The sequence below is a fragment of the Miscanthus floridulus genome, chromosome 8 (genome assembly GCF_019320115.1).
Source record: "Miscanthus floridulus cultivar M001 chromosome 8, ASM1932011v1, whole genome shotgun sequence".
Lineage (NCBI taxonomy): Eukaryota > Viridiplantae > Streptophyta > Magnoliopsida > Poales > Poaceae > Miscanthus > Miscanthus floridulus.
In genome coordinates this window covers 38,207,776-38,228,687 of record NC_089587.1, presented here as the reverse complement: position 1 = coordinate 38,228,687, position 20,912 = coordinate 38,207,776, and the positions used below count along the sequence as shown (strand labels likewise).

General features: G+C 44.3%; 4 protein-coding genes across 4 annotated transcripts; 2 read left to right on the top strand and 2 right to left on the bottom strand.

Moving 5' to 3' along the window:
* Positions 1-275: 275 nt before the first annotated feature.
* LOC136476197 (phosphoenolpyruvate carboxylase 1) lies at positions 276-7,384 on the top strand. The gene is made up of 10 exons (XM_066473943.1): positions 276-563; positions 649-1,040; positions 1,175-1,259; positions 2,761-2,983; positions 3,261-3,364; positions 3,454-3,541; positions 4,556-4,710; positions 4,796-5,794; positions 6,283-6,669; positions 6,849-7,384. Exons 1-10 carry the CDS (start codon positions 408-410, stop codon positions 7,140-7,142), a joined length of 2,883 nt encoding a protein of 960 aa, XP_066330040.1. The 5' UTR covers positions 276-407; the 3' UTR covers positions 7,143-7,384.
* A 1,101-nt stretch (positions 7,385-8,485) lies between these two features.
* LOC136468893 (uncharacterized) lies at positions 8,486-8,914 on the top strand. Its single transcript, XM_066467298.1, has one exon. It carries the CDS (start codon positions 8,486-8,488, stop codon positions 8,912-8,914), a length of 429 nt encoding a protein of 142 aa, XP_066323395.1.
* Positions 8,915-10,583: 1,669 nt separating this feature from the next.
* Positions 10,584-14,808, bottom strand: LOC136471673 (meiotic recombination protein DMC1 homolog B-like). The gene is given in 16 exon segments (XM_066469416.1): positions 10,584-10,958; positions 11,175-11,341; positions 11,433-11,511; positions 11,565-11,633; positions 11,714-11,806; positions 11,905-11,971; positions 12,072-12,133; positions 12,292-12,337; positions 12,911-12,956; positions 13,035-13,092; positions 13,299-13,337; positions 13,436-13,467; positions 13,470-13,506; positions 13,673-13,764; positions 14,484-14,602; positions 14,700-14,808. Coding segments are annotated over 15 exon segments (1,032 nt in total). The 5' UTR covers positions 14,584-14,602; positions 14,700-14,808; the 3' UTR covers positions 10,584-10,913.
* Positions 14,809-16,136: 1,328 nt separating this feature from the next.
* On the bottom strand, positions 16,137-20,680 carry LOC136476196 (polyadenylate-binding protein-interacting protein 8-like). The gene is made up of 10 exons (XM_066473942.1): positions 19,962-20,680; positions 19,170-19,280; positions 19,045-19,089; positions 18,778-18,850; positions 18,582-18,694; positions 18,407-18,466; positions 17,996-18,043; positions 17,841-17,909; positions 16,694-16,755; positions 16,137-16,596 (listed from the first exon to the last, which is right to left on the bottom strand). Exons 1-10 carry the CDS (start codon positions 20,397-20,399, stop codon positions 16,539-16,541), a joined length of 1,077 nt encoding a protein of 358 aa, XP_066330039.1. The 5' UTR covers positions 20,400-20,680; the 3' UTR covers positions 16,137-16,538.
* Positions 20,681-20,912: the final 232 nt, after the last annotated feature.

The window sequence follows — 20,912 nt, the reverse complement described above, 5'->3', positions numbered from 1 at the left end:
ACGCAAATTTTTATTGTCTTAGAAACCTATATAACTACAAATAATCCCCAAGTCCACAGGGACCAATCTGCAAAAGTACTTGTACTTGGCATGATGAGTCATGAGTTCATGACCATGAGGGAGACGCACAGTTGAGGAACATAAAATTCTCCAAACGGGTCCCACCACACACGATCACCATCGCCCCCGGGCTCCCGTCCCCCCTGTACAAATAGGCACGCACACTCCAAACTCCCCACCCCCATCGCCCCCGCCGCGCACCCCCCCTCCCCCCAAATCTCCGCCGCCGCCGCGGCCGCCACCACTCTCCACTTCTCACGCCCGCCCGCTGCGGGCTCGCGGGCGGGAGGAAATCGTCTGTCCCGCCGGGCGGGAATTTTGATCCGTTCGGATTCGCTGCCGCCGCGATGCCGGAGAGGCACCAGTCGATCGACGCGCAGCTGCGGCTGCTGGCCCCCGGGAAGGTCTCCGAGGACGACAAGCTCGTCGAGTACGACGCCCTCCTCGTCGACCGCTTCCTTGACATCCTCCAGGACCTGCACGGCCCCCACCTGCGCGAATTCGTACGCCCCGATCGCATCAATACCCACTCCTTCTCCTCATCCCCCAGATCTGTGCTGATCAGGTGGCGTCTCTTCGCGTGCGCAGGTTCAGGAGTGCTACGAGCTCTCGGCTGAGTACGAGAACGACCGGGATGAGGCGAGGCTCGGCGAGCTCGGGAGCAAGCTCACCAGCCTACCGCCGGGGGACTCCATCGTCGTCGCCAGTTCCTTCTCGCACATGCTCAACCTCGCCAACCTCGCCGAGGAAGTGCAGGTCGCGCAGCGCCGCCGGATCAAGCTCAAGCGTGGGGACTTCGCCGACGAGGCCTCCGCGCCCACCGAGTCGGACATCGAGGAGACGCTCAAGCGCCTCGTCTCGCAGCTCGGCAAGTCGCGGGAGGAGGTCTTCGACGCGCTCAAGAACCAGACCGTCGACCTCGTCTTCACCGCCCACCCCACGCAGTCCGTGAGGAGGTCTCTTCTCCAGAAGCACGGCAGGTGGGTGAGGACGATCGTAGTCGTAGCGTTACTGTGGTTGCTTTGATTGAAGTCCTTTGGTTCTCCTCATGGCTCATGCGTGTCGAAGCAAATGCTGAATGCTCCCCTGGTGTTGATTTGATTTTGTTATTTAGGATCCGTAACTGCCTGAGGCAGCTCTATGCCAAGGACATCACTGCTGACGACAAGCAGGAGCTTGATGAGGCACTTCAGAGGGAGGTAAAATATCTCGACTTCACCACTTGAGCTGAAAAAAGTTATGATAAAAAAAGTCACTCGTGAGGTTTTAGTGCAGATTAAGTGTCCACCACAACCTTGCGGTTAACTTTTTTAGTTGAAAAACAGGTGCTCATTATTTAGCTTATCATCTCTAGGCCCTTTTTTCCTTGAGGGTGCCAGGGGCTCACGTTTTTTCAACGGTGGATCCAGAGCATAGGCACCTCCACATTACTGTTATTAGAACTTTGCCCCACTCCTGAAAGACAAGTTAGCTCCCCATATCTCCATAAAACTGTTATATTGGGGACAGCTATGTTTTTTTCTGGCTCCAGCAGTTCCCCAATACCTCTCCTTTTTTTTTTTTTTTTGGTGGCCACCAATATTTCCCTCATCTCCCTGGGAAGATACAACTCTCCCAATACCACGGGGACCATCCCAACTACCACTTTTCAGCTATATTTTTTCTTACACTCCTGTGGGACCCACCTTCCATATGGGTATTGGGGAGATATATTGGGATACTGCTGCAGCAACTCCCCTAATATTGACAAAAGATGTATTGGGGTGGGCTACCCCAATACATGTATATTGGGTAAAGATTATTGGGGAACTGTTGGAGATGCTCTAAGAGACCCTAGCAAATCATTTGTCTAGAATGCTATCTCTATTGTCTATACACCATTCTTTTAATAGTAGTTTATTGGATATCTAATAACTTGAATAGGACAAGGTGATAGGAAGAAAGCAGTAAAGTATGTACAATAGGGGCAATTTCTTCCTTGAGAAAGAACCAAGAAAATATACCCAATGGGCCAATGGAGATTAGTTGATAATAGCACTGACAGAAGGCTAATTATCTGAGAAAGTTGGAAGGTTCTCTGGGTGTGCTGTGGCACAACAAAGGTTTCCTGTGTGTGAAATTATACTAGTCATTGTTGTTACCTCAAGGTTATTGTTATCAGAAGTAGCTGTCAAACTTTTGGAAATAACTAACCTTCAACTAAACTAACTCTTAAGCACACACAAATTACTGTTATCAGAAGTGGGCACCAAACTTTTTGAAATTAATCTGGTGAAGAGCACATTATTTTTTAGTTTTTATTGTAACTTGTTTTTGAGGTTATATTGTGGACCCTATTAGATGCTTCCAATGAAACTCCACCTTGGTTGTACCATCATTTTTCTCTTTAAAAATGTTATTCTGTTGAACTCTTGTATGCTTGCGCATGACAAGCAGACAAGGTGAGAGGACAAAAAACTGTCAAATGTGCACAAAAAAGGTAGTTACTATGCTACAGTTGATTCTATATTACTGCAGATTTTTTTTGTTGACACTGCAGTTCGATTATCTGATGTTATAGTCTTTCTTCACAGAATAGCTGAATAAAATGCTTTCGACAGTGCAGTTTGATGACATAAAAAGTTATAGTCATGCATTCATTTTCAGTCAATTGCGGTGAAACATATGTTTTGCTGATTTGTTGTTTGACACCCTTCACAGATTCAGGCCGCTTTCAGAACTGATGAAATCCGCAGAACCCCTCCCACTCCCCAAGATGAAATGCGTGCTGGAATGAGTTACTTCCATGAAACGATATGGAAGGGTGTACCAAAATTCTTGCGCCGTATTGACACTGCTCTAAAAAATATTGGGATCAATGAACGTCTCCCTTACAATGCTCCTCTCATTCAATTCTCTTCCTGGATGGGTGGTGATCGTGATGGTAACTTCTTGTTTTCATATGCCACTGTATATATTTGTCTGAAAAATACAATACTCCGTTGAAGAGTTTTTGTACAAAAGAAACAGTCTGAGTAGTTCTAAAATGCTCCAGACTCTGGTCGCATGTGTAACAGAAAGTTGTTGATATTGGCTATTAAGATTCCTTTTTGCACTCAAAACATTACAGTTCGAAATATTTTGGGTAGAACCTTTTTGTTGTTTTGCTGACCAACTGTAGAAAGAAAAGCTAAAACTTCCATGATGTATTGTTTTTGTAGGAAATCCAAGAGTAACACCAGAGGTTACACGGGATGTATGCTTGTTGGCAAGAATGATGGCTGCTAACTTGTACTTCTCTCAGATCGAAGATCTAATGTTTGAGGTACTGCAATATAAAAAGTTCTTCCCTTACATGTTAAGAGCTGCGACATTGTTTGTTCCCTGGTGCTAAAACACAATATTCTATTCTAGCTCTCTATGTGGCGATGCAGTGATGAACTTCGGATCCGTGCAGATGAACTACATCGCTCTTCAAGAAAAGCTGCAAAGCACTATATAGGTAACAGAGCTGTAATCTAACAAGGGAATTTGGATTAAACTGCATATCTGTTGATTTGCTTATTATTCTTGCTTTTTTCTGCTTTGGCCATGTGAAGTTATTCACTTAAATGAGAGTTCTGATCTGAAAACTGTACAAACAATTAACTCTGAAGGATGCCATTACTGTGCCTGTGCGGATAATAACCTTTTTAAGTATGCCATTTTTGTATCTTTATTCTTATTGTCTATGGTTCACCGTAGGATTATGTATAATGGCTAACCACATCTTGGTTCTGTATACCTTTTGAATCCCCGAACACTCTACTTGCACTTAATATGCATTAGTGCATATGCACTACAAAAAGTATGCATACTAATTCGAGAAAAGTGTGCATGCTAATTGCCATTTATAATTTATATATGGTTTGGACACAGTCAAGCTTGAACTCATCAGATATTTTAGAGACTGCATATGTTAGGTCAAAGCAGCTAAAATTGAGACTGTAGAAAATAATTTCAATTTAATACATCCTACGTAGCAAAGCTAGGTGAGAGAAGCTTCGAAATATGTTCTGGAGGCTGCAAACCTCTTTCATTTGAATCATTAATCTATTGTACTATAGTTCTTCAATAGACTTGAATATATTTTTTATGTCCTACTCCTAACATGGATGCATCACTATGTTGACTAGTATAATCTCAATATTTGTGCCCTCAGTTTGGTTACTCCTTTTAGGGTGTGCTTGTGGTGGTTGTGTTATGAGGCTCTGTGCTTGGAGTCTAATCTGCAGGATTTTTACTGTTACAGATTCAAATAGATTTTCAAACTAGCAACATCCAAAATTAGAACTAAGTGTCTTATTAGAGCCACCACCACAATACCAAACAGAGCCCTAATCAGCTACTTGGATGCTACACCCTACATTCTCTTGTAGAGTGGATGATTTATTACATTTTTCCCTGCAAAGAGGCTTACTCCATTTGTTCAAAGGTTTATATTACTAATTGAGCGTTGTTGCTTTGTTGCTCGCAGAATTCTGGAAGCAAGTTCCTCCAAATGAACCATATCGTGTCATACTTGGTGATGTCAGGGATAAATTGTACTACACACGTGAACGTTCTCGTCACCTATTGTCATCTGGAATTTCTGAGATTCCAGAGGAGGCAACTTTTACTAACGTTGAACAGGTTTGCTCTTTTTTCTGTGATATACATATTAGTGACTGCAGCCATCATACTTATAGTAATCTAATTTCCACCTTCTATGTTGCAGTTTCTGGAACCTCTTGAGCTCTGTTATAGATCATTATGTGCTTGTGGTGACAAACCTATAGCTGACGGAAGTCTTCTTGATTTCTTGCGTCAAGTATCAACTTTTGGGCTTGCCCTTGTGAAGCTTGACATCAGGCAGGAATCTGATCGGCACACCGATGTCCTTGATTCAATAACGAAACATCTTGGAATTGGCTCCTATGCTGAATGGTCTGAGGAGAAACGCCAGGATTGGCTGTTGTCTGAACTGAGGGGCAAACGTCCATTGTTTGGTTCTGATCTTCCTCAGACTGAAGAGACTGCTGATGTTTTAGGCACATTTCATGTCCTTGCAGAGCTTCCAGCAGATTGCTTTGGCGCGTATATCATCTCGATGGCAACTGCCCCATCTGATGTGCTTGCGGTGGAGCTTTTGCAGCGTGAGTGCCATGTAAAACAGCCACTGAGAGTTGTTCCTCTCTTTGAGAAACTTGCAGACCTTGAAGCAGCTCCAGCAGCTGTAGCACGACTCTTTTCAATTGACTGGTACATGAATAGGATTAATGGCAAGCAGGAGGTCATGATTGGATATTCAGACTCTGGCAAAGATGCCGGGCGTCTCTCTGCAGCATGGCAAATGTATAAAGCACAAGAAGAGCTCATCAAGGTGGCAAAGCATTATGGAGTGAAGTTGACAATGTTTCATGGAAGAGGTGGAACAGTTGGCAGAGGAGGTGGTCCCACTCATCTTGCCATATTATCTCAGCCACCAGACACGATACATGGATCGCTTCGTGTAACAGTTCAAGGCGAAGTTATTGAGCACTCCTTTGGAGAGGAGCTCTTGTGTTTTAGAACTTTGCAACGCTACACTGCAGCTACTCTTGAGCATGGCATGCATCCTCCAATTTCCCCCAAGCCAGAATGGCGTGCTCTGATGGATGAAATGGCTGTTGTAGCAACTAAAGAATATCGATCAATTGTCTTCCAAGAACCACGCTTCGTTGAATACTTCAGATCGGTAGGTTTTAACTGTATCCAGTATTCTTACAAGCATAACACTTTGCACTTGCTCAAGCATGATGTTGACTTGTTTCAAAGCTGCTAAAAGACCCTAATCTGTACCCTCAAAAGAGTGCACTTAAAGCAATACTGCCTTTTGTAAACCTCTTATTTGGTTCTTTAGAAAATCTGAACATATGTAGTTTTCTGCAAATCCTTTTTAACTGAAACTTGCTAGAACACTCTTAAGTGGACTCAGACCAATTTGAGAAAAAAAACTAAGACAAATGCTCTCGTTTCTAGGTAGGATATCATTTTTACCAAGGCATTGGTGTCATACAATTGAATGCACTGAACTGTATGCATTGACCAATAAGGACTTTAAACATTTTTTATACTTATTAAACATCCTGTCTCACTGCATGATGATTCAGTGGGCTGCTATTAAACTGGTTCTAGAAGTCGGTGGGTGAGTATGCGAACTAACTCGATCTTATATTCTTTCAGGCTACGCCTGAGACTGAATATGGTAGGATGAATATTGGCAGCCGTCCGTCGAAGAGGAAGCCTAGTGGGGGAATAGAATCGCTCCGTGCAATTCCATGGATCTTTGCTTGGACACAAACAAGGTTCCATCTGCCTGTTTGGCTTGGATTTGGCGCAGCGATCAAGCACATCATGCAGAAGGACATCAGGAACATCCATGTACTGAAAGAAATGTACAATGAGTGGCCATTCTTCAGGGTCACCCTTGATTTGCTTGAGATGGTTTTCGCCAAGGGAGACCCGGGAATTGCAGCTGTATATGACAAATTGCTAGTGGCTGATGATTTGCAATCCTTCGGTGAGCAACTGAGGAAGAACTATGAGGAGACAAAAGAGCTACTCCTTCAGGTAAAGTGCTCTAATAGCTCACACTCCACAGATTTGGTTTTGCTTGCATTTCAGCTATTTTTGTATTTTGTTGCCAATTAGCGGCACTCAAAGTGCCAAGTTTTATGTGGCTGTCTAAAATTCTGAAATTTCACGAGTCTAATTGCATTATGATTTTAACTGTTGCGATTTCGCTGCAGGTTGCTGGTCACAAGGACGTCCTTGAAGGCGATCCTTACCTGAAGCAGCGTCTGCGGCTGCGTGAGTCCTACATCACCACTCTGAACGTGTGCCAGGCCTACACCCTGAAGCGGATACGTGACCCGAGCTTCCAGGTGAGCCCGCAGCCGCCCCTGTCCAAGGAGTTCACCGACGAGAGTCAGCCAGCGGAGCTGGTGCAGCTGAACCAGCAGAGCGAGTATGCGCCAGGCCTGGAGGACACACTGATCCTGACCATGAAGGGCATCGCTGCCGGCATGCAGAACACCGGCTAGGCCAAGATCCTCCTACCCGTCTCCCATGAGATGAGATGGTGGACGATATGTGTAGCCTGTAAGCTAGTTCGCCGGCGCCAGTGTGTTCTGGAGGAATTTTTATGTCAGAGCCTTTCTCTTGCGTGCTTGATGTAGATGCCAAGGGGAGCTTATTGGCTGTTGAAGCCTGATGCAAAATAAATTATGGAACTATGTTTTTTGTTTATTTAATAACTAGCAAATATGCTTCCGTTGCATTGAAACGAACAGCTTGTTGCGTAGTCATCTGGATGACTTGCGGTTCCGAGTTTTATTTTATGATATTTCAATTAATTGTGGAATGGGTCTCTATATGACTGTACTTTTAGGCTCCACAACGTGCTTGGACGCCCGTTGCTCAAACTCATACGGGCACGGGTGGTTCGGAGATTTATATATACAAGTAATTACGTTATGCACTTTAATTCGTTTAATTCAGTCTTTCAGACTCCACCGCGTAGAATTCATACGGACATAGGAGAAAGCGAATAACCAGAAAAACAAACACTTTAATATTACAGTATATATAAATAAACTTGGCAAAAAGAAAATTCATGTGAACCAACCTTGTCTCTAAACTTTATTACTCCTAATTCTCGATATCGACAAGTTTATACACGTTTCTTTGTGTACTTTATTTAAAATAATACTTTATTTTGAAAAATATAGTTCATATTTTGAGATGTATATAAAGCATTTGTTTTCGTACTCATAAGTGGAGACCAGACAAACAAAACTCAAATTGTTTTTATGTTTGCATCTCTTCTGCTTACCTTGCATGAAATGACTAAAACCCTGTTTGGGAGGGCTTCTCCTTACAAAATAGAGAGGATTTCTTATTTGACACCAGACAAATGACACGTTCCTTTCTTGGCCCTAAAAAAATTCCGTTCCCTATTTGACACCGAGTTCAACTTTCGTTCCTTATACGACACTCCGTTGGATTTGGCATCTGTGAACCGTTAACTGCCATGTGAAAAGACGATTTTGCCCCTGTGGGCCCCACCACCCTTCTCCCTCCTCTCCTCCCCTTCTCCACAGCCCGGCTCGGCGAAGCGCTCACGCGTCCGCGCACGTGCGGCTCACACCACCACCATGGCCTCCGAAGAAGTTGCTGGTGCACCCGCTTCCGTGCGAGATCCGGCGTCCTCCAGTGCGGAGCTCACCTGTGCAGCATTGACTGCCTCGTCGTCCAGCCGCCGCGAGCCTTGCCACCACCACCGAACGTGACTCGTCCGTAGTCGTCACTAGCGGATCGATCGCCTCAATCGACGTCTAGAGCCCCGCTCTGCAGCCGGCCGGCGCTCGCAGTCACGGCACGCGCGATGCCTCCTCTGGCGCCGCCGCACGGCGAGAATAAGAGCAGCAGCTCCGGCGGCAAGCATCAGCGGCAGGCGATGACGGTGGCTGCGGCTCAGCAGCGGTCGACGTCGTTCCACGGGCGCGGGACCGAGCAGCGGCACCACCAGCCGCAGAAGCAGAGGCCCAAGACGCTGCCTGACCTGCTCTCCAGTGTCAGCGCAGCGAGCTTCCGTTCCGGGTCCCCGCCCCCGGACGGTGGTGACACGGGGAGGAGTCCGAGGAGGACGCCGAGCAAGGTTATGGTGAGCGTGGCGGTGCAGCAGAGCATGTGGCCGCTGCACGTCATGGCGTCCGCCGAGTGGATCGTGGTCGACCTGGTGGCCGCCGCCGCACCTAGTAGAGCACGTGCGTGCCGTCACTGCCGCCGCACAGAGACGGCTGCGCGCGCGTGACTGCTGCCACCGCCGTGCCGAGTCGCGCTACGCCGGCCTCGCGCGTGCGTGGTGCCTCCGCCGCCGCGCCAAGATCGCCACTGCACCTGGGCGCTGGACTGGCACGTGCCATCACCTGCTCGATGAAATGCCATTGAGAAGTGCCGTGGTACATTGAGAAGTGCACCCGGGAGCCGGGCCGTGGAGAAAGGGAGGAGAGGAGGGAGAAGGGTGGTGGGGCCCACAGGGGCAAAATCGTCTTTTCACATGTCAGTTAACGGTTCACAGATGGCAAACTCAACGGAGTGTCGTATAAGGAACGAAAGTTGAACTCGGTGTCAAATAGGGAACAAAAATTTTTTGAGGGTCAAGAAAGGAACGGATCATTTGTTTGGTGTCAAATAAGGAATTCTCTCTACAAAATAACTCCAGCTTATAAGAATATTTTGCATTGTAGCAAGGAGCTATTTTTCTCTCCTCTTTAAATGAACTAAGAGCCAGTAAAGCCAATATTTTGGCTTCACCAGCTCTAGCTGCTCCAGATGAGCCAGAGCTAAAAGAAGCCCTACCAAAAGGGCCTAAACCTAACTCTCCCTGTTCTCCACACTTTAATCGTTATTGGAGATGGTATGACACATGTATATAGGCAAAAAAAATGCTTGATTATCTTTTAGTAGTTTAATTTGTTTGGTTTTTAGGTATGCCCAACCGCCGACAAACACTCGAATAGAATGATTTCTACACTAAACTCACGAACACAATAAAATCTTCATCATAAAGCTAAGGCAATGAGTTTAGTTCCCTATCTTTACATTAGAATTTCCTGTTTCTATTTTGTCTTTATTATTCTCTTCTTCGATACGATTTTCTCCACCTCTGACAAAAAAAAAACGGAGGATGGGGTGCGTGAGGGGGAACAGGAAAATCGAAAAAAAACTGGGAAAAAAGGACGAAAAAGCAGAAAAATGGTAGCACGGATAAAAAAGGAAAAACGGACAAAAAAAACGCCCGATCTGACGTAAAAAAAAAACGGGCAGAACTGACGGAAAAAACAAAAAGGAAAACCCACCTACCAAAGTCGGGACATCCAGTCCTTTTTTTCCGGCCATTTCCCTTTATTTTTCTTCTTTTCTGTATTTTTCTCTGAATTTTCCCTTTTTCTCATGTTTTTTTTTTCCTCGCTCACACTTTTTCCTTCCCTGTCATTTCCCCAGTTTTATTTGAGAAGAGGTAGCAGGAGCTGGAAGCATGCCCGTGTCAGAGGGAGCAGCGAGTCCAGAACTGGAAAGCAATATTTTTTTGAAAGGACGGTAAGAGATTTGCCACGATTTTTATTAGCGATTTTTATTAGACGAGAGAAAATAAAACAACGTTGATACAAGCACTACTCAAAAGAGAAAAGAAAGCGCTTCAGCTAAAGAAGAACCGGAGCAACAAGACAGGAACCCCTCTCAAACGAAAGAGAAACCGGCTGAAGTATTTGGACTTGCTCTGCTCGGAATCGGATCGACCTAGACACAGATTAGCAGCAGTAGATTTGTCATCTGTTCCAAGAGTTGATCTGAGAGAATATCTTTACTTATCCTTCAATGTAAAACCAAAACTAACAAGAAAGAAGCACAGCGCAATTTAGGCAAGTATGGAGTATTAAGCATGTAGATGGGCATGCATGAACCACTAACAAGAAAGAAACACGGTGCCATTCAGGCAAGCATGGAGTATTAAGCATGTAGATTGGCATGCATGAACAACTAACAATAGATGGTCTCTGGTCTGCCTAGAAGTCTTTTGGGAAGCCAAGAAAACATGTACAACTGGTTCCATCTCAAATTCCGTGGCAAAAAGAACCTAATGGAAGGCCTAAGCAACATAGAGTCGTGCCTACTTTTTCTATGTCAAAGATAAAACAGAGTTATACTGCTGTAACTTTTCTCGAGGTATGTATACCCATGTATGCTATGAACTTTACTGAAGAAACATGAACGATATTTGGACAGGAGCACTCTGGCTGGAAACCGAATCAGTCTTTTGCGTCCATGATTCCACCTGATGTAACCTGGAAAACGTGCTGTTGGTCAAGGGAAACAAGTTACATGTATCACACTGATAATTTGTAGGAGTATCATCTGAAACATTCAGTCATGGCAATTAGCAGGTAAGGTTCGCTATCACTAGAGTTTGCTATGTAAGCAAGGCAATTTAGCTAAATTTTAGCGAGCTGTGAAAGTAAGGTGATCATTAGCACAAGCAGTAAACATGGACCATCGAAGCAAAAGTATATAGCTTCTCCTTCAGGAAGGTTAGGGGCATCGAAGATCTTGCAGACACGTTGCTCGCCTTTGCCTTTCCTCAGCATCAATCTGATGGTGGCAGCATGCGCCAACACATGGCCGCCTGCTGGTTTCTTTGGATCAGTTATGAACATACCACCACCTGGATCAGCAATCACTGGAGCACAAAAAGGAAAAGCTTAGAAATTGAAATTCATTCATCTGTAAACTCTTGGAATAGATATATAGGGCTAAATAGCAAATCCCACCTTGGTTGGTGATGTACACTGCAACATTGAACTCCTCAGCAATCTTGGTAAGTCGGGACAGCATCTGTGCTAGCTTTTGCTGCAATTTTTTACGAGGTGCCAACTGCCATCGAAATGAATTGACGAGAATACCTGACGCTCTGCAAGTTCACCCCTTCCACTGAAATCAACACGAAATAGTGCAATCACAGAATCCACAATCTGTTTCCAGGACGATCGAAATACCACATGAGCACAACTGTGAGTATCAAAACTAATGCAATTTACAGTTTCATGCCTACCAGAAGCCTGAAAGGTTCTTCAGCCATCATGGCAGCAAGGCCCAGGAGCAAGTTGTACTGGTGCTCATAGGTGTATGCACGAGCATATATGATCTAACCAGGAACATGCGTAAAAGTAAACAACCAATTTGGTCTATTTAGACATGGAATGGGATAAGAAACGAGAAATGTTAAATGCATGGAATTCATACATTGTCAAGAACAGCATTGGCATCCATCCCAAATCTCTCAGCAATTGGCACAATGCGTTCAGGTCGGCTGAAAACTTCATTAAGGAATCAATTTGGAGATGATAGGAATAAATATAAACTCTTGAGAGAATAAGCTTGACAAATTACTCATGAAATTCCAAAGATACAATGTTCCCTCAGTGTCAATGTAGGCAACCTTCCCATTCCCCCCATGCATGTGGATTGGAAGCTGCATTTTCATCAATCAGAAATAAGAGAGTAGTTCTGTTGCTTCTATGTTTCCTCAAATTCTATTAGTTCTGTTGTTTCTATGTTTCCTCAAATTCTATTGCTTCTATAGTTCCATGGTCTACGTGCTATCTACAAAATTTGATACAGGGGATGAACCTGAGTGGAGACACAGAGAGTATGAGCCAACTGGGTCTTCCCTGACCTGCAAGACAACCAGATGACATATATTTCAAACTTAAAAACTAGAACTGAACTCAGAAATATAGTTACAAAAGCGCATCATAAGTCAACATTCACTGCGACTATTCTCAGTAAATACTTAAGAGGTTTCTTTCATTTGCATGTAAGAGGTTTATGCGTGATTGTGTGTTCCATTCAATGACAAATTGCTCCCAGTCCCAGCAATAGAATACAACAAAGAATTGTTTCATATACTGTTCCCTTTAGGAAAAAAGAGACCCAACTCAATTTCATTGTCATTAACGAATCACTTCACATCAAGAAAATGGTGAGAAACTGTATTCATGTGGTTAAGTTAGCAAAGCAAAAGCATGATTGGAAACTCTGGAAGATGAGACAACAGAAAAAGGTGTTACAAGAGGGTTGGAAAGGTTGTACCATCAACCTATATACACTAATACATAACTGAGCTAGGCCTAAATACATTTAGTACAAGTGTGGCCCCATATCATAAATATCAACTATACACATAATATGGCTCCTGCAGCAGAACTTCAGAGAAAAAGAAACAACAGGAACAAGAACATCAACATACCGGAACTCCCCGAATGCCTCTGTGATGCAAAGTGTTTCAATCCCTCCTTCAAATTTAAACATGTCCACATATTAGACTAATGTAATGGCATGACTGATCACACAACAGATTTCAGATATATTACCGCCAAGCAGCTCATCAAGTGCCTGGCTCCCAGTTGTAATCTGAACAACAGACTTCCGCTTCAGAATAAGCCAAAATAAACCAAACAGCCTTAAAGGACAACACATATGAGAAGTAATTAAAAGTGCGCAACCATACCAATAACTAATCAACCTTTGTCAGTTAGTTTACATATTACAAGCAGTCGAGCATTGGTTATCACTCATCAAACACACCAAACTGGGAAACCATACACCAATTAGTAGCTTAAATGTAATTTTCTTACCTTAAGAAGGAGATCAGTTCCTGTCATGAAGCCCTGGTTCTGTGACAAACAAACAAGAATAGAATTTAAAGATACCATATCGTACATAACTGATTGCATGTAAGTTTAGTAAGCAAAACCAACTTAAAGGATCAGACCAGAAGTTTTTCAGCTGCCTTGCAGATCTTATAACTTTTGCTTCGGATAAACCTTTGATTCCTGTAAGGTTCTGCAAGACAATCCATAAATTAGAACAACAGCAATATGTGCAGAATATTGAACAAATGAAAGCAAGCATGCAAGTGCCACAAACAAGATATCAATTTAAGCACTGTGCAACAAATATTCAGACAGACAGAACAAAGATTTGGGTATTGGGATGCAAAGTTCAGAACCTTCTTAGTATGCATCATTAGGCCATTGCAAGTGTAAATCCCTGCATCCTGCAGCTTCTTCACGTCTCCTGCATTTATCCCCTGAGAAATCACTGTGCCAAACAGATGCATACACACAGATTATTGAACGCATTTATTATATATGCTGAGAAGTCAAATTAATAGCGTTGGACGACACAAATGGGAATACAACACAACATGAATCTTGTTCCGCAACAAAATCTGACTATCTGAGCCCAAGCCTAAAACCCTGAGTGCACCAAAATGGCCTTCGTAATAATTTGCTAGAAAAAAAGCTAAGAGTATTCGCACAAAAGTCCAAGGATAGAACGAGCTAATTTCGAATCCCACTGGATTATGTTCATCGTTTTGGCGGAATGAGCTCGTGAACTCAGATTAAAGCCAAATTTAGATTAATCTACGCAGAAGCAACGGTAGCACACACTGATTAAAACGAACTAGTAGCAGGATTTCGATCAAACGTGGGGAATAATAGAACCTCACGAACTCACGCCACGATGCAACACTAGTTGATTCCCAAAACACTCGAGGGGGAGCTAGAAGGAACGCAAAACCCCAACTCCGGGCACCCAACAAAAACAAACAAATGCCGACACCAAGCACAAATCGCCCCAACTCCGACAGGGATTTCCGAACCCAAAAGCGAAACGGCAGAAGGCGGAAGTGATCCGCCCCGCCATGGAAGGCGACTGCATGCAGCATCGATCAGGGTGGTAGTAAGGCGCGCGCGCGGAAGCGCAACAAGTAATGCGGGAGGCGAAGAGACGGGAGGGGAGAGGGCGCGACGTACGCTTGTCGATGGACTCGAAGCACTCCTCCTCGTCCTCGACCCTGTCGGCGTCCATGAGCTGGAGCTGCCCGCCCTCGTCCGCGTGCCTGGACGGCGCCATGTGTCGCTGCTGCGACTGCCTGCGGTAGCGCGATCGGGAGACGGAGGAGGAGTTAAGAGCGAGTGCGGGATACGCGAGCGGCGGCGAGAGGAAGGGGGAGGAGCGTCGTCGCGTACCTGCGGCAGGAGGAGGAGGAGGCGGTGGCCGCGAGCTCGCTCGTGGGGTGGGGCTTGGAGGAGGGGGCAAGCGGAGGCGAGAGGAGAGACTGGTGGGGAGAGAGAAGTGGCCAGTGGGTGTCTCGTGTGCCGCTGTGGGGTACTTGAAGGCTGGCTAACTGGACCTTCTCGCTCTCGAACGGATCAGGCTCGGTTTATTGTTGGGCTGGGCTACGAATGGGTTGATGGGTCCGAGTTCACCCAGAGAAGTCGCCGTCGCCGTGGCCGTCATCCATGGGATGGTCCGACTTTGCGGCCCAGAGGATACAACACGCCAGCAGTCCATTGAGCATTGAGCTTTGCGCTTTTACTTTGCAAGTGGTTTCTTCTGCTTCGCCCGTTCGCACACGACCAGCCATGATGCAATACCATATGTTGACACACGTATCTTTACCCCCTCTATTAAAAAAAAACAAAAAATCTCGCTTGGTTTTGCTTTGTTTTTCGTCTCACGTTCCTTAGTCTTGCACAGTTTTTATTCAATTTAAAATTGATAGCACAGATCTTACAACAAAATGTACAATTTATTATGCTCGTGTGGTGTTCGTGCCAATAATAATGAAATAGACATTTTTGTTGGATTTATTTAATTGGATTTAGCTTAACCTTATTAAATCAAATAAATTTTAATTGTTAGTGCAATAAAGGATTTGTCCCATATGAGAAAATTGACAGCAGATTGAGTCAACTTAAATAGGTGACTACTACGTGCACCTATTGTGAGTTTGAAAAATATGAAAGGTGAGTATACGTGAATGGGCTTGAGTGGCTAGACCAAGATACGAGTGGTGTGGTGGCGACAAAGGTTTTGTAAGCTCATAACGAGAAGGGTGCCGGTGAGAGACGACAGACTGAGAGATGAAAGAGCAAAACGAAAAAGGGTGAATGAAAGTGTCTTATGGCTATTACTGGTTTGTTGGTCTTTGCTCATTTCTCACTTTTGATGATTTTTGTTGTACTGGTCATATTCTTTTCAGGTATTGTATGAGTCATTTTATTTGTTTTTCTTTAATATAATGATACATGTATTCTTTGTGTTTGAAGAAAAGAATTACTAGACTGGTAGGCATAAGCAAAAGATGAAACTCTGCCCCAAAAATGAATAGAAGACGAAACAAACACCGCCCCGTTGACTCAGTGGGTTGCCGTCGTCATTTCTGGATCCGTCGCTGCCACCGGCCACCGTGCAGTCAACCTCCAGTGCACGATTGACAACGGAAACAAATCCAGGAAGGGTCACGCTGAAGGAGTTCGTAGGCAATGACACTTTGGGCTCAATCATGGGAACACATGCCGAAACCCACCATCTTTTGAGCCAAAGCAACGGCAGCACGTTTAACACCAGAAACACATGCCTTATACATCCACGTAGAGTGCAGACCAACGAACAGGAGTCATGGGAAATAAACTGCGTATATGCCTATCAGCCAAAATGTGGAAAAAAAACACAAGCAAGAAATGTACAATCTCCCACACAGCTAGAAAAAAATGCCAGAGTTTTTCATTCTTCCTACGATGCCCGAGAAAGGCGGTTATAGACGAATCCATACATAATTAACATAAGCGGGAATGAGAAAAAAAGAAGGGAAATGGTGCATGGGTCTCTGACAGACCAAGAACATTAGCAGCAGCAAGTTGGTTTCCTATGACTGACTTAGGTACTGGGACACTCTCGGGACGACGACGACGTCACTGATCCGCGAAGCAAGGGTTCTAAGGCGCTCATAGCTAGAAGAAGCTCTGCCTGGGATGATTTGCCATTGGTGGCAGCCTCAAGGGTGACGACGGCTTGGAACGGGCTCAGTTGGACATCACGCGGGGAGGCCGCGGACGGACTGGTGTCTTGGAAGGGCTCACCCTGCGCAATCAAGGACATTCCTTACGGTAGGTATCACGGTATTTCATGATACTCTTTCATGAATTCACAAATATGGGTTGCTAACAGAATGTTTTACCTGATAGGGAGTAAACCAAGGACCATACCACTGAAGTTTAAGGCCATAATTGCACTTTCAGCCTGAAAAAAAAAACATGCAAAACGAGAGTACAAATGATGCATAAGTCAGACCAATCATGGCTACAAATGGCTTAGACTATGTACCAATAGGATTGCTTGGGCATACTTACTGAATTAAAAAAGAAAAAAGCACAAAAGGATGGACTGGAAACCTCTCTAATCAATGTCTTTACCTAAATGCTTTAAGAAGGATAGTAACTTGAAACAAATGTAGTTCTTTCACCTATAAAAAAAGGTTCTAGTGGACTACAGAAAACTCTGATTTTTAAGTCTTTGCCAGTGAAAATTTTACTCTATAGAGTAGCATTTTTTTTTAAGAAAATGGACCAAGGACCGTCCTGTTTCGAGCAGTTAACAATATAATTGGTGTGTATTGTCACAACATCTGGAATTATTACAAGTTCCCCTCCAACTAAGATAGAGCAACAATAACAAGGTTCTAATTCAGGAACATTAACACGTCTCGGTGAATGGATTTTTCCAATCAACATAAACTAAGTCTTGATCAACATTGAGGCAAAGAGAAATATAATGAATAATAACTAAAAGGAACACCAACCTGGACTGAACACAAAATAACAAAATTTCAAACAATGCATACAACTACTGTTCGACTTTGGTATAATCAAATATGTCCATTACGAAAACTCGTCCTTTGAGCGCACCTTTTCAATTGGTAATGTTTGTGAATGTTAGATACGAATATATCTAGGGGTCTAATTCTAATTGACTGTTAGATACGTATGCTATAAAACTGTTGGTATAGGGTGTCTTTCTAAGTCCTTTGTGACTATATATATATATATATATATATATATATATATATATATATATATATATGAAAGCCACCCAACCCAACCCAAGGGGTGAGAGGTGTTCTGCTATTAGAAACCAAGCTGTACTGTACCAGTAGTACTTGAAGATTAACTAAAATCTTAATTGCATCAGAATACATCACTAAAGACCTTGTTTCCCTTGATTCACATAACTCTCACTCCTAGGCCCCTTATTATGTACGCACTCGAAGATTAGCTAAAATCTTAATTCAATCAGAATATATCAGTAAAAGACTTTGTTTTACTTACTTCAGCAAACTCAACAAAAGCAATGCATGTGGAGTGTACATAGTCACCAAGGAGCCTCAGCCGAGAAACCTAAACAAAGTGTTAAATGGCAACCATTTAAAAAAATAATATAAATATTCTAGAAAAGACACCTTATACACAATTTTATAGCATACCTTTCCGCACGCTTGCTGGAAGAAACCCTTTACATCATCCTCTGTAACCTGCACATAAGTAGAGTTCAGAACGCATAAGCTGCAAAATTTTAACTTTTCAAGACATTTTTATCTTCACTATTAATCATATGTATCAAATTTAAGCATTTACCAATCATTTCAGAATAGTACACAAATCCCACGAGGGAAAGCTTGTTAATGAAGCAACTAATCTAAAGCAAATCAGGCCTTGATTTGGAATCACCCATTACAATCTAAAACAACAGCTAGAAGTTGCGCAATTCAGTTTTAAAAGATTACAGAACCACTGTTAAATACAATGTTGAACTCTGAATGTAATAACAAACATCTTATGTGTAATCCGAATCTAAGTTTGCAATCACACAACTAACCAAAAAAAGACTTATATACCTTCTTGTCTATGTTAGTACAATATACAGTCCTCGATACCATTTCTTTTTCGTCTTCAGTCTGTAAAAATAAATCATTATAATAATGTTAGCAAAACTTTTATGAGAATTGCTTCCATACTTCTCTTTCTATAAATGCTACGGATGTCAAAGCATTGCCATCATCATTGACTTACTCGAGGAAGAAATTTAGGATTGACGGGTAAAATTGCTGTTTTAGAAGGCAAAACTCTAACAGGATAGTAGCCAAGCATGGTTCCCCCAAGTGTTAGTGCTGCTCTTGCACCAGCTGCAGAGAAAGGAAAACTTCACCATCACTGTTTTATTGTTACCAATACAGTAAATGAAAAGATAATGTCTCAAGGATGCTACCATCATCAGCAAACTCAATGAACGCAAAGCGCAGGATAGAATGGGGGTCACCACAGATACGACAATCTACCACCTACAGGTTAATAGTAGACATAATGTTACACATACGCTATATTATTACCAAGACAGAGCAGCTAAATCATCTATTTCACTTCTCAAAGAAATGAAAGGTGACAAAGGTCACCCAAATGCTGTCATCCGCCATCACATAATTAAGAGGAAATTCTACCACCATGTTTTTTTCCACAAAAGAATCACAGAACTTACTTGCCCGCAGTTAGAAAACACTTCAGCGAGCTTCTGCTCAGTCACCTGTAAAGCAACAAGAAGAAATATAACAGCATTGACACAGAAATGGCAATGCAAAAAGACACTGCGTTTAGTTAGCTCACATGCTGATCAATGTCAGAGACGTAGACTGTCCGCCGCACACTGTCCTCTCTATCAGCCCGTCTGGGCCGGCCTCCCACCCTCCGCCTCCCCTGGTTGAAGCTGTTCCTTCTCTGATATCAATCAGGAGGGCAAAGTCAATTTGTCGTCCTACCACCAGAATCAATAATTTTTTTAGACAAAAACCAGAATCAATAAATGAACACAGAATCACACCATTTTGTTCTGAAATTCTCAAAGGGTAAAGGGAGGCCCGCGAAAATGAATTGTTGACATCAAGCACAGTAGCCCATCACTATCACATCGATCCACGTATCAAGTTCTTGGCAATTGTCGTACCACTAGCACCGATCATTCATCAATACTATCTGGTTAGCAGTTTAGCACCCATCAAATCATTTCTTAAAAAAAGAACAAGATCAAGTTGTCATCTTTAGGTGGGGGAGGTTCTTTTTATATCATAATACTGCAATATGATGATTCTGCAAATGATTCAGAAGAAAATCTTCTTTAATAACAGAACAAAATTATAAACCCTGCCTCAGGGTTTAAGACTTGATTTTCAAAAGATAAAACAAGAAGGGAAAGGCGACAAAAACGAAATCCTACGAAGAAGACAGTGATCAACGTGTCCCGACACCCCCATCAATTCAGACGATCGGGATACGCAAATCACCAAATCCTCCAGAGATCACAGGAAAGGAAAGGTCAAAGAAACACCAAAACCTCCCAAATCGAGACGCGTAGAACAGAACCGTAAATAAAAAAAAACGCAGAATTCACAGCTCACCGACCCGGCGATTCAGTGGGTGTCCGCCACCGCCGCCGTTGCTGGATCCGTCGCTGCTAGAGCCCCTGCCCCCGCCGCCGCGGCCTATCTCCAGGCGCCCGCCGGCAGCGCCGTAGTACTCGGCGGCGGACACGAACACAGGCGCGTCGGCGGAGAGCACCCCTCCTCCCACCGCCGGCTTGGCTGCCGCTGCCGGCACGGCGACCGGAGCCGTGCGGCGCGACGACGGCACGAACTCCTGCGCGCGAGGGTTGAGCTTGGACATGAGCTCCTCCAGCTTCCTCAGGTCGCTCTTGTAGTCCTCCGTCTCTCCCGCCGCGGCGGCAGCATCGCCCTTCACCTCCACCTCCACCTCGGCCTCCGCCTCCGGCGCCGCCGCGACCTTGGCCTCGACACGGATCGGCGCCTCCGCCGTCGCCGCCGCAGCCTGCACCGCCACCATTATTGCCTCCTCGCGCACTTACCTCGATCGAAGAGAGATCAAAACAGAATCAATTGTTTTCTTTTTCTTTCTTGTTCTTGGGTTGGTGTGCGTTAGCCTTGTTGGTGTTGTTGGTGATAGTGATACTTCAAGAGGGGAGGGTGGAGTGAAGAGGAGGAAGGAGAAGTGCAGATACGGGACAAGAGAAACGATGGGAAATTAAAACTGGAGAGTGAAGCCGTTTTGAGAGGGTAGTTGGCGAGAGAGAATCGGAAGGGCAGGAGCTCGGTCAGAGGCGTGGAGTGAGGAGAGGCACGTCACGGGGCCCTGCCTTTTGTTCCCATCCCCATCCCCCCATGGCCACCGCTTGGTCTCTTGGCGCACGCAGCAGTCCACTGTCCACGCCTCTCCCGGATCTCCTGTGTCTAAATTTAGCCGGCGATATCCATTTGATTGATCTCAGAAATTCTGCGGCGGCATTTGCATTACAGCGGTAACAGTCTTTGACTGCCTGCCTGCCTGCCTGCGGCTGCA

Coding starts and splice junctions, on each gene's coding strand:
- LOC136468893 (XM_066467298.1), top strand. CDS start 8,486: ATGCCTCCTCTGGCGCCGCCGCACGGCGAGAATAAGAGCAGCAGCTCC.
- LOC136476196 (XM_066473942.1), bottom strand. CDS start 20,399: ATGGTGGCGGTGCAGGCTGCGGCGGCGACGGCGGAGGCGCCGATCCGT. Junction 19,281..19,961: donor GACACCCACTGAATCGCCGG/GTCGGTGAGCTG, acceptor GATTGATATCAG/AGAAGGAACAGCTTCAACCA. Junction 17,910..17,995: donor TCCAGCAAGCGTGCGGAAAG/GTATGCTATAAA, acceptor CACTTTGTTTAG/GTTTCTCGGCTGAGGCTCCT.
- LOC136476197 (XM_066473943.1), top strand. CDS start 408: ATGCCGGAGAGGCACCAGTCGATCGACGCGCAGCTGCGGCTGCTGGCC. Junction 3,542..4,555: donor AGCTGCAAAGCACTATATAG/GTAACAGAGCTG, acceptor TGTTGCTCGCAG/AATTCTGGAAGCAAGTTCCT. Junction 5,795..6,282: donor TCGTTGAATACTTCAGATCG/GTAGGTTTTAAC, acceptor ATATTCTTTCAG/GCTACGCCTGAGACTGAATA.